At 52.5% G+C, this 12,636-nt stretch overlaps 1 protein-coding gene across 3 annotated transcripts in view; it reads right to left on the reverse strand.

The window, feature by feature from the left end:
* SQSTM1 (sequestosome 1) overlaps positions 1–12,636 on the reverse strand; it is an 86,599-nt gene that overhangs the window by 1,359 nt on the left and 72,604 nt on the right. Inside the window, exons 1-7 of one of the 3 annotated variants that reach the window (XM_069590396.1) lie at positions 9,305–9,948; positions 7,387–7,482; positions 6,632–6,861; positions 6,403–6,544; positions 5,562–5,642; positions 917–1,131; positions 465–660 (exon numbers count right to left, since the gene is read on the reverse strand). In XM_069590396.1, the coding sequence (XP_069446497.1) occupies positions 465–660; positions 917–1,131; positions 5,562–5,642; positions 6,403–6,544; positions 6,632–6,861; positions 7,387–7,482; positions 9,305–9,719 (1,375 nt within the window). In that variant the 5' untranslated portion in view covers positions 9,720–9,948. Of the gene's footprint in view, positions 1–464; positions 661–916; positions 1,132–5,561; positions 5,643–6,402; positions 6,545–6,631; positions 6,862–7,386; positions 7,483–8,622; positions 9,949–12,636 lie in introns of those variants that run through there. The other 2 variants (XM_069590398.1, XM_069590397.1) reach the window with 2 other exon arrangements.

Consider the following 12,636-nt stretch of genomic DNA (forward strand, 5'->3'; position numbering starts at 1 on the left):
AGTGGCCTCACTTATTCAGTGTGTGTTCCCAGGCTGCCACTCCCCACGCGGCCCTCCTGTCTTCCACACCACCCCCTGTACATGGTGGCTCCCTGCCTGGCTGCTACTGGGAGCGTGACTGTGGCCCCCGCCTAAGACCAGCACTTCCCACGGGCAGACAGTGGAGATGGGCTCCGAGTCCACTTTCAGCAGCGCACGGCAGTGCCGAAGCCAGTGCTGCCGCCACGTCGCACCTGCCTTCATAATTCCAGGTCTGCGCTACGTTTTAGAAATTACTAAAACTAGCTGAGCTTACTAAGGCTCATAGAGACGCAGAGGAGACAAAACCAACTCCTAGATTTCTCTTGTATCAATAGACAAGCCCTGCAGTAGAGACTGTAATGCCTGTCTGCGTTGCTAGAAGCAAGTGATAGGATGCTCTGAATGGAAAAGGGAGTAGTACAGAACTATCTGAAATCCCTTGCCTGGTGGCAGATGTGGGTACAATGCAGCTTCCTTCAGTCCTGTGGGTCCTTCCTGGGAAGGATCCAGAGAGCTTGGCCCTTCAGATTCAGGCATCTGTAGAGACTGGAGTTCACCTGTAGACGGGTCCACCTCTTTTGAAGACAGATGAGTCCAGTCATCATCTCCTCCTGAACAGTTATCAGACTCCATCTGTTCCTGAAACAGACCCCCAGTAAGCACAAGAATGAGAACAGCCAGCCACCGGACCACAGCCTCAACTCTGCGAGAGACAGGGCACGCAGGACTAGCAAGAGTCCTTTTGCTTTACAGAATTCTAGTGGAGGGCTCACAGGACAACTTAAATGCCACCAACCACTCTGCAACGGAAACGGGCTCTGCTGGCTGTGTGAGTGCCAGGGAGGTGCTGTGACTCGTGCTGGGGGAAGCTCTGGATGTGTTGGGGGGCACTTGCCTCAGGCTGACCCCCCGACTCCAGGGCGATCTTATTCATTTGCTCTGTCAGAGACTGTGTTGTGCCCTCCACGTCCCTGTCTGGCTTGCTGGGGTCAGAGCAGCAGCTGCTTGGCTGAGAGCTGCACTTCTCCTCTGTGCTGGAGCTGCCTGCAGAGGAGGGGGTCAGGCGGCTTCTCTTGCCTCCATGCTCCACATCAATGTCGACTTCAATGCCTAGAAGCCAGGGGGGAAAACAAAAACTTGATTAACAGCAACATCCCAGGTCAGCTTCAGAGCCACAAAGTCCAGAAACAGACTGTCTTCCCCTCACTGAGCAGGACAGTAGCTGCACCGCAGTGCGGAGGACGTTCTTGTCCTCACTTGAGGCACCCTACTTGCGTGCAGGGGCCGAGCAATGTGAAAAACACGCACGCTGAACACGCTACCCCTGCTCGGGCAGGCAGACAGCTCGTGCAAGCTTTGTGTGAGACCTGTGAGACAGCATGTCCACCTCCAATCTCTCACACTCTGGGCACATGCTCACTGAAGGGAAGGGAGGGCACACTCACTGGGTTCATGTTATAATTCGTTTTACTTTCTCCAAGGACACACCCCATGTCTCAGAGTGAAGCAAGTTCAAAAGAACAGGGCCTTCTCTGGTGGTTCAGTAGTTAAGAATCGTCCTGCCAATGCTGGGGCCATGGTTTTGATCCCTGGCCTGGAGCAACTAAGCCCGTGTGCCACAACTACCGAGCCTGTGCTCTGGAGCGTGTGAGCTGCAAGTCCTGAGCCCGAGGGTCCCAACTACTGAAGTCTGCACACTCTGTGGCCTGTGCTTCACAGGGGAAGCCACTGCAATGAGAAGCCTGTGCAGAGCTAGACAGCAGCCCCCACGTGCCCCAGCTGAAGAAAGCCTGCACGTACCAAGACTCAGTGCAGTCACATATAAACTAAAAAAAATTTAAGACTATGGGATGGATAAATATCAAGGCCCTACTGTATGACACAGGGAGCCATATTCAATATCCTGATAAACCACAACGGAAAATACATATATGTTACTGAATCACTGTGCTATACAGCATAATTAACATTATAAATCAATTATACTTCAATAAAATTTAAAAAGCAATATAGATTCCCTGCCCCCACCACAGAGCCTGGCCCACCCTCCAGAGACAACTTTTAACTGACAATGTGCTGCTTCTGTCTTTCCTGACTACTTAGGTTTACCACTGATTTCTAACTCTAGATGATCGACAATTGCCCTGTCCTTTCAAAAACTCACTTTTTGGTAAAAACTGTATTCAGTGTTTATGTTAGTGCCACTATATACACAGTGTTCTTTGCTGGCTGAGGAGTGGGCTTATTTCCTCAGAGTTTTCTGTATCTGTAGCAGTAACGATGCTTTCTTTTTCACTTGGTAACTTTCCCCATATTCTCTCACAGCTTCTCTATAGCGTTTTCTACACAGATTAAGTGTATCAGATACCCCATCCACTCTGGTTTTCCCCCTGGAGACCATCCCAGGCAGGCGTGGAGCTTCCAGCTCCAGCCTGGACAGGCAGCTCTCTGAACCAGAGGCACAGCGCCTATGCCCTTCCTTCCACCCTGGCAACTACCGCTGGCATTCTCTCATCTGTTGGGTACCATTTTCAAGTACCTCTTTCTTCATTCTGGACTTATTTTGGCCAGAGAGACGGTTCAAGCCCAGGTAAGAAGATTATGACCTTGTCAGTTTCATTCCTGACAACTCTGCTTTGCTCCCACACTTGATCATTTTAGTTGGGTACAGAATTCGAGGCTGAAAATCCGTTTTAGATGAGACTTTTGAAGTCAGTGTCTTCTAGCTCTTAATGTGCTCCTTAAGTTCCCAAGCTTTTACAGCAGCCTTCAGAGTTTCAGGAGTCTCTCTTTGTCCCAAGGGTTCTGACAGGACAATTTTAAGCTCTGGTGTGGGGTCTTTTTCAGGCCTTGTCCAAGGCATCTGGGGCCCTTTTTAATCCAGAGGTTAATGGTCCTAGTGCCGAGAGACTGTCTTGTATTTGTTCATCTCCTCCCTTCAGTTTACTCTGTTCTCTCTGGAATTCTTTCATCCTATGTTGGGCCTCCAGGATTAATCCTCAAATTATCCCACCTTGGTTACTTTCCTCCATCCATTTTCCATCTTCCAAAGTTTGATGAGATTGTTTTATCTTGTCCTCCATTATTTTTTTCCCTTTTTCTTTATCCATGTTGCTTTATTTTGTTTAACCCCTTCACTATTATTTTAGTAGAGTATGAGGAGCAAGCAGAGAAAATAAAAGCAGGCTTAGCAACTGGTATCCCATCTGCAATATTTACATTGTTTTTCTTCTTCCATTTCCCCTGCAGTTTTCATTGTGAAACATTCAAATAATCAGAAAAGACAGAAGAACAGTACAATGGATACCCATATACTTTCTAAAATGGGTGAATGATGCGACTCTTCTGTAATGAATTTTTGAGATTACTGAATTAGAGTTTTTCCAACTTTATGATAATCTGAGACTTCAGGGCTTAGAAGACTGTACCAGTCTCTGCCCTGCTATCCCCAAAGCCTCTATGCAGGGGTTGTGGAAGACTCCACGGCCCTGCTGTTTTACATCCTAGGAGTCAGTGGCTGTGACCTTCAGCCAGGTACAGCCCTGGGCTCATGCTCTTGCTCAGCTGGCTCTCACAGCACTTATCAAAAAAAGGTCTTAGTTGCTGACTCACTGTACAGACTGCCCTCTGAGAGGTATTAGTGGTTATATCCCTCCTGGGCCCCTGCTGTTGGAACTAATGTTCCCTTCTAAGCAGTTAGTAGACTGAGTTATCCTGTTAGTTCCTCAAAAGAAAGGAAAATACCTGTAACTCCAAAGACAGAGTTTAATCCATCCCTCGAATGGCTCTCTTGAATAGCTACTCAAACACACATTCCACTGAAACTTGTTTTGTAGGGTTCCAGACTCCTCCCAAGTTAGCAGAAAGCACTCCCGCCACTCTGAAAGACCTGAGAGCCTTAATTCTTACTGCCGAAGACCTCAGAGCACTTCTAAAATTATTCCCTTGTGTCCTGAGTGGAGAATCCAGGTCCAGTTCTGAAACACTTCACAAGCTCAGATGGGTCTCAGGATGGAAAGCAAGCGTGACAGTCTCCTGGGAAGCCTTCAGAACACACAGACCCCTCATGCCCTACCCAAAACCCACTTAACCAATCAAGGGACCTGGAACTCCTCACTGTTTTAAAGTCTCCTGCCTGAAAAAAAAAAAATAAATAAAATAAAATAAAGTCTCCTGCCTGAATATAGATGTGGTTTTGTGACTTCCCAAGTTATCTTATTCATTCTTTCAAAAGAAAACTTTTTTCTTCAGGATAATCAGTTTTAAGAGTTTCCATACACCAAAATATATACCCTCCCATAAAAAAACAAAAACAAAAAATAAAAACCAACCTTTCATTGGTGATTCTGACGTTCAGTGCACTTGAGAACCACTGTCCATTTACTATCTTCCGAAGAAAAATTTTCCGTGGCCGCTAAGTAACAACCCATTAGTTGGGATTACTTAAAATCCTACTATGTCTTCATTATGTCTTAAGTGAGTGGCAGAGTTTAGAAGTAACCTATCTCCCAATTATTTCATCTCTACTCCACTGTTACCCTCCTTAGAAAGCATTAAATATAGTAATTATTTTTCCTCACTTTCTCAAGAGTCTTTAACTCCAATACAGAAATTGTGTGAGATCTATTTCATGTAGCGGCGATGCCAAGATGTCACTGCTACTTCAAAGCTGCTTCAATGTGAGCAGAAATGGTCTCAGGTTGGAAGCAATGGCAGTCATGCTCTGTGAGCCACAGGGCGGGTGGTGGGTGAGCTTGGGCACCCTCCTACAGCATTCTTTCAGACACTGGACACAACTTTTGGACAGACCAGGTAGACACTTCCTGCCACTGCAGTCACAAAGATGATATCATGGATCCATCATAAGTCACCTTCATCAGCTGATTCTTATGGCCACAACACAGCAAGTGCTGTTTGAGGTTTTATTTTTAGCCTTGGGCCAAGTCACTCTATGAAGGTGCACAGCTCACCCACCCAGACACCTACCCTGGGCCTGCACCCTGGGAATCCAGCAGCAGACACGAGAACCTTCCTCCCTTACTCCTTTCTCTCTGACACTGGCACAAGCCCAGTTCTTAGGAAGCACCAGGAAAGGTTGGGGGTTGCAGAAAAGGGAAGAAAAGCAATATGGCATCTCAGCTAACGACTCACTGAAGTCCTTAAAGAAACCCCAAGGTTCAAGTAAGGAGAAATACAGAGTGGTCTTCCAAAGGACAAGCAGGAAGAAGATGAAGGGCAGCCTTAAAACTGAGCCTGGTTACCCTCCCTAGTGGGATTACCCAACCAAATGCTGGCTGATTCTTGGCTGATTCCACTTCACTCTGTGTGGAAAGCTGAAGAATTTGTCAGGGAGTTCAACCTCAAGCGGCCTGTGGTGCAGCACTTGGTCAAGACTGATTGAGATGAGGCCAATGAATCCTACTGGTCTCAAAGACACATCAGCTGCCCCTCCTCTGCAGTATCCCAGCTGAAAGCCACAGAACAGCCGCCTGCACACTGGTTACCAAAAGCTCTGCTGATGTCAAAGGAGGGGCACTTACCCAGAGGGCTGAGGGCAGCTGCCACACTCTCCCCTACATTCTTGAGGAAATTCACACTGGGATCTTCTGATGGACCAGAGGCTTTGGTTTCAAAAAACAAAAGATACTTTTAATTCAAAGCATCTCTCTCAATGACTGAAACCTGTCACAGTCCTGTCTGTCCCAGAAGCCCTACTCCCGGGGCCTGTTCCCAGCAGCTTATACCCTATTGCTTCCCTCTCTCCCCCTCTCTAGGCCACCTCCTAGGCCCTTTTGTCTTTCACACCACTCCCCCTTCATCTACCTTCCTGGTGCCTAGAAACTCTGTACACAGAGTATAATGTATTATTTACCCCTCCCCCGAAAAAAGCATTATTTACTCAAACAAATACCCTCATCTTTGTCACTAAAGACAAGGTGAATCAAAGGACATAGTAATACTAATAAAATCAGAATAAAACTAGAATCTAAAAGTTCAGAATGCAAGCTATGTGTAAATTTTTAACTTGGGAACTGTTTTACAAGACTTGAGCAAACCTGGCTGTGACTTTCCTAACAATTAGCATGAACAAGAAGAGAGCCGACTGGAGACGCAGGCGCTGGAGGGGCCTCCCACCTGCAAGGGAGGGCCACCAGGGCAGGTGCATTAGTGGCCTTGAGCACCGAGGCACCTAGTTTTCCCAGATGTACAATGGAGATGATGCTTGCACTTTGCAGGATTTTATGAGGATTAAATCCACAAACAGCCACAAAGTGCCTAGGCCAGCCACAGGCATACAGGATTTTAGGGCACAGGGAAAGCCCTCCAGCTCTGCGGGCCCTCACATCTCATCCTTCAGAGGCCAGCAGATACAACCCTCACCTGATTCCGTGGCAGGGCCAGGGTGGGCATCCCCTGCCTGAGGAGGACGTGGGCTCCAGTTCCCCGGTGGGCCCATCTCCCAGCCAGGCCACCCAAAGTGCCCATGTTTCAGCTTCCGGAGCCAGCGGCTGTGAGAGAAGCCCTAGGAAGGGGCAGGCAAAGGGACAAGGTGGTGCCAGTCAGGGGGCTCCTGCCACCCGGCACCCACCCACAGGGAGGCCCCACTCACCTCAGAGCAGTGCCCAAAGGGGCTGGGGAAGGCCAGCTTGCCGTGCTCCCGGTGCAGGCCCTTGCCCTCACAGGCGGAGCACAGGTCATAGTCAGGACAGACGCTGCACTTGTAGCGGGTCCCCACCACGGGCCCATTACAACCGTCACAGATCACGTTGGGGTGCACCATGTTTCGGGGCACCTCCTGAGCACACGGGGGGCGCTGGTCCCGCCGGCACTCCTTCTTCTCTGCAGGCAGGATGGAGAGCCGAGACTCTCGGTGAGCCACGAAGAATCACACTTGGGGCCATCGGTCAGAAGGCCCACAGTGCCACCCTTCAGACACTGAGTCCACCCGGAATTCAGGTGTTCAACTGACAGTAACAAAGCAGCTTCAGAACCTGCTAAGAGGCTCCAATCCCTGCACCTGTGACCTGGGGACGTGCGGCCCAGGCAGGAGCAACAGAGAGCTGTGTCCGTATGGCTATGGTCTTGACCCGCACTAAACTAAACCCCAAAGCTGCCCTGGCCCATGACTGCAATCAAGGGGGAACTCCCCTCAAGAAAAGAGTGAACCCAGAGACCCTCCAACCTCACCCCCTGTGGTGAACACAGACTCGTTTCTCAGGTCAAGCAGAGTAATGACTGTGGTCCTGTCTTAAAGAGGCCCAGTCTCCTCACCCCTTCTTTGGAGGAACTTCTGCATAACCTCAAGCCAGCTGCACTCAGCAGGGAGCACTAGGCTTTAGGCAGCACCCCAGCGCAGCCCCTTACCTTTAATGTAAATGCGGAAGATGTCATCCTTCACATATGACATAGCCATCGTCAGCTCCTCGTCACTGGAAAAGGCAACCAAGTCCCCGTCCTCATCTAGATTGTTTAAAAGACAGCATGTGAGCACCCAGCGTGTCTCAGTTGGACACAGCTGCTGAAAAGGGCTGAGGCTGGTACTGAAGGGCCACTGCAAGGCTATAAACCAAAGCCCACCTGTCTGACCCAGAGAAAAGCAGGGCTGAGGGCAAACCACCAGCTCACTCCACTGCCTGGAAGGTAAGGACTCCAGCCCGGGCCGTGGACACACGCCAGCAGCAGTGTGTGCAGGGACAGCAGTGACAGCTCCTGCCCACTATGCTCTGCCTCTGGACCAGCTGCCCCATCAGAGGGCTGCTGTCTCTGTGCACATCCCGCCAGACCCAGTCCCCATGTCAACGTGGAGATCCCCATCTATGACCTGCTCCCCTTGGACCGCTTGTGGCTTAAAAGACTAAAGCAGAATACATCTGCCTGCTTCCGCCCCCAACAAAGTTAAAATTATGTATTTGTATGTAGTCTCCAATTTTTAGATGTTGGCACAAATGGTTTAAAACATCACCATGCAAGACAAACCACACCATACATCTGCAGGCTAGATCAGGTCTGTGGGTCACCAGATGCAACATCTACCAAAAAACAGTGGCTGTATCAAAAGCCAGAAACAACTCAAACGTCCATCAACTAATGAACAGCTCAACAAAATGTGCTGTATCCATAAAATTGAATGTTATTCAGCCACAAAAAGGAATGAAATACTGATACATGCTGAACATATGCGAACCTTAAAAACATTATGCCAAATAAAAGAAGCCAGTTACAACAAACTACATTTCTACATGAACTGCCCAGAACAAGGGAATCCATAAAGTAGGTTAGTGGTATCTGTGGCTGGAAGCATGGGATGGGAGGATCGCGAAAGGGCAGAGTTTCTTCAGAAGGTGATGGAAAGATTCCCAGATGACTGTGATAATGGCTGCAGAAATCCGTGAATATGGTAAAAACTGTACACTTTGAATGGACGAATTCTATGGGGTGGTAGCTCAATAAAATCGCTAATTTTTAAACAGATGGAAAAAAAAGTTGGGAGCCTGGCAGCAGTCCAGAAGAAGGTCCTAGCACCGCCCCACGTACATGGGCCCGCCTCCCTCCCAGCACAACAACCTCCGCTAACCCCACACCCAGCAGCCAGCTTCTCACCCGCGCAGCTAGAAACTGAGCTGCCTCCTGGACTCTGTCCCTACACCAGTACTTCTAAGAACGTTTTCTCTTGTGCCTCTCGTCACTGCCAGTGGGATAACGCCTGGATTCCGCCTAGCCCTGGCTGTTCGTGAGGCTGCTCGACCTCTGCCAGCCGCCCGCCAGTCGCGGGCCAGGCCGCACCACCGAGCGCCTCGCCTCCCGGGGCGTTTAACGGCGTCACCGCTCTCCCCGCCGGCCCTTCCGCGGCCGCCCGCCCCGGCTCTTCCGGGTTCTCGCCACAGCCCCCGCCTGGCGCCGGCAGACCCGGACTGCGGCAGCCAGGAGTCGGTGTAACCCGAGAGGCGCTGGGGGAGCAGGTGAGGACGCCCGCGCCCTCGCCAAAACCTGCACTATCACCGCGGGGGGGAGGCCTCTCAGGCCGCCAGGCCTGAGACTCGCCGGGAGGGCCTGGCGGCGCCAGACGCCCCCCTCGAGGGCTGGCTGCGGCCGCCGCTCCTCGTCAGCAGGGCGGCACCAGGACCGAGCTAGGGGCCCACGCGGGCCGCCGTCCACCCGGAGAGCTGCCAGAGAAACCCCCGCGGGCGCCGCCCAGGCCGAGGCGAGGGGCCGTTGGCCCGCCCGGCAGGGCAGGGCTGCGTCACGGCCCCGCACCGCTGCCGAGGGCGCCGGGCCCGCTCACCGCGGTAGTGCGCCTGAAAGCCGCCGGGCCGGAGCACAGGAAAGAGCGCAGCCACACGGCTCAGCAGCCGCTCACAGGGCCGGGGGCCAGGGGCGGCCTCGGCTTCGGCCTCGGGCTCCGGGCTGAAGCAGAAGCTGAAGCGGCGGATCTCGCGGGCTGCGTCTTCCTTGCCCAGAAGGTAGGCCTTCACCGTGAGCGACGCCATGACCGCCACTCGAGGAGCTGGAGCACAGCTGGGCAACAGCGGGCGGAGGCGCGCGGCTTTTGTAGGGACGAGGGAAGCCGCGCCCCCCGCCACCGTCTTCTGGGGGCGGGGCCTCAGCGCCCGGCCCGGGCTCGCGAGCCGCCCTCCGGGAGCCCCAGGCTCACTGCCCGCTCGTCGCCGCCGGGCCCCCTCATTGCCGCCCCCTTTCATCACTGCCCCTAATGCACCAGGCACCCCAAGAGGCCGGCCCCCTACTCCGACATCAAAGATCTTTCGCCAGCCTCTTCACCTGGGGACCCCTCCCAGGTCTGGTCCTGGCTGTGACTCAGCAAAGCAGAACCCAGGCGGCCTGGAGATGCCCGGTGCAGGAGGAAGGTGGGCGACAGAAGCCCGAAGCCAGGAAGCTCCTAGGCGCTCAGCGGGCACCGCCATCTAGAACAAATTGGCTCCTGATGTGCTGTCCTGACCTTGCCACTCTTGGCAGAAGCCCCTCCCTTTGAAGCCATCACCTTCTCAGGTGGCAGCCCACTCCACCATCCCCAGCATCCTCCATGACAGCCCTTTACTGAGTCGTGGAGGGACAGACCCTCCCAACTGAAGCGCAAGCAGCAGCTCCCAGTTTGACAGAGGGTAGGGTTGAGAGGTGCCAGGACAGCACAAAATATTCCCATCTCCACCTGACCCGGAGGGCTTGCTAAGGCTTCCTGGAGCCTCAGTAGCCACCAAGTGTTCAAGTGCTCCCTAAAAGACTCGCCATTGGTGCCTGGACACCCATTTGTCATCAGGTGGTACCCAAGGGCCTGAGGGGGTCTCAGGTCTGTTGCCTCATGAGCAGCCCAATAGGCAGATCAACAGCCTACCGCCTTCCTGTGCTGGGCATCTCCAGTTTTATGTGACAAAAGTGACCTGTTCAAACAGCCTGGGGGAAGGGGTTGGGATGAGTGTCTTAGAAGAAGGTAGTCGAGAAGGTATGTCACCCTATGAACCCTCCCAGGTATGGTTCTGTGAGTAGAAAGTCAAACCTGCTGAGTCAGATTCATGCTTTTTCATGGTGGGGTTTGTGGAAGAAGGTAAAACTTCAAGGAATAAGGGGAAACCTGGAGACCACAGGAAGGTCAGTTGGATTTGGCTAGTCAGATGCACTGGTGCGATGCTTGTGGAAGGACAACTGGGACCTGTTCACAGGGTGGCTTGTCCTTCCCAGAGAGCTCCAGAGAAGGCAAGGCTTTGAACTGCTGTCTAGAACCCTGTAGAGAGGACAGTCTGTTCTCAGGCTTCTCCCGGCATCCCTACTTTGAGCCTGAGAAAAGACCCTCTCTGCCTACTGCCCTACAGACAGAGTTAAGGGACAAAGAGGGAGCAGTGCTGGGTGGAGGCACCCCACAGGTGCCCCTGTGTGACTCAGCAGCTTGAGAGTCACTCAGCCCTGGGCAACGCAAGAGCTGGTTTCCTGACCCCCTGCCAGAGCTTCATCATCCCCAGCTGAGAGTGTGAGGAGTTCACCACCAAAGCCCTGCGGTTCTAGGGAACCTCAGATTTCGGAAAGGACTCCAGGCACAGCCTCTGTGTTTCAACAGAGGCAGCTGAGACAGAGACTGCCCCTAGGAAAACATCTGCTTTCTTGCCTTATAATGTTTGAGACAGTGGTGGGTTTGCAGGGACAAATGGAAAGAAAGCTCAGGGAGAAGGTGGGTGGGAGGAAATGGGGCCTGGGAAGCAGGCAGACCACCCCGGCTGGGGAGCGGGGATGGGGGTGGGGGTGGGGGGTGGTTCTGGCCTTCCCAGCATGCCTCACTCCTGAGCCCGGCCCTCCCCCAGCCCTCCCCCGGCCCTCCCCCAAGGCTTGCTGGAGGTAAACAAGGCGGCAGCCCGGGAACTCCCTGGCAGGGCCCTCTCCGCCTACGCTTGTGGTCAGGTGGTCTGGCCGGCAGTGAGTCAGCATCCCATGACCAGCCGTCATAACAAGGGGATCCCCAGCCCCCTTGCTGCCACCCACCTCAATGACATCTTATCAGGCAGGCAGTCAAGGTGGGGAGATGTTGCATGGGTCTCTTCAGGCCCCGGGGGCCAAAAGAGCAAGGTGATGCCAGGGTGGTAGAGAGCTGGCAACCAGAATCTGTCCCCATGATCCAAGGAGGAGGCTCTTCCGGGGCCCCTGCTGCCCCAGATGGGAGGGAAAACAAGGAACAGGTTCCTTGCTAGCTCTCTCCCCCATGGAGTGGGGGGCTGTGAGTTTGTTCCTAATATGAGGGTGAGGGTATGCCGTGTATCCAGGGGGCCTGACTGGAGGGGTGGCTTGGGTGGTTTGCCCACCCCTTATGTGGTGTTGAATGCAGGAGAGGGGCATGTACAATACTGCATTTCTGCTGGCTCTTCAGAAGTGGCGGTTGGTTATTTTTAGCCTTTTTGTACCTTTTGTCTATAATTTGCCCCAATTACTGTATGCACATAGCTATCTTAGTCCCTTAAGAATTTCTTTGTGGGCCTCCCTGGTGGTTCAGTGGTAAAGAATCTGCCTGCCAAGCAGAAGAGCCGGGTTTGATCCCTGCGTTGGAAAGATCTCTTGGAGAAGGAAATGGCAAACTCCTCTAGTATTCTTACCTGGGGAATCCCATGGACAGAGGAGCCTGGTGGAGTCCATGCGGTGGCAGAGTCAAACATGACTTAGCAACTAAACAATGATAGTTTCTTTGTATTTTGTTGCTTGAGAAGTGTGTCCAGGTGCAAACATTGCAGCGCTGCAGCAAAAGTTCCCAGGTCCCACCCAACCTGTCTCGATCCCATCCCTTGAAAATAGTTTTCTTAAGTTTCCTTTATTTTCTTTGCCAAGTGGAGCCAGGCTTAGACGTGTGTGGTGGGGCAGCCAGAAACAAACCCAATGCACGACTCAGACTGAGCTGCTCTGGGCCACCATTTATATGGCAGATTACAGGAAATCAAGCTTTTCCCCACCCCAACATTAGGTCCAAGGTTTGAGTTCGTTTCTCCAATAGAAAACGGTGTGATGAGTAGGGTGCCTCCAGGACACAGGGCCGTAGGACCTGTCTGCTATTCTCTTCCTCTCCCAACCGAATATTCCACCTGGTGACTTTTTCCTGGCTCCTCCCCTTTCCTAGACCGCTTTCCC

This window comes from Ovis canadensis, chromosome 5 (genome assembly GCF_042477335.2).
Source record: "Ovis canadensis isolate MfBH-ARS-UI-01 breed Bighorn chromosome 5, ARS-UI_OviCan_v2, whole genome shotgun sequence".
Lineage (NCBI taxonomy): Eukaryota > Metazoa > Chordata > Mammalia > Artiodactyla > Bovidae > Ovis > Ovis canadensis.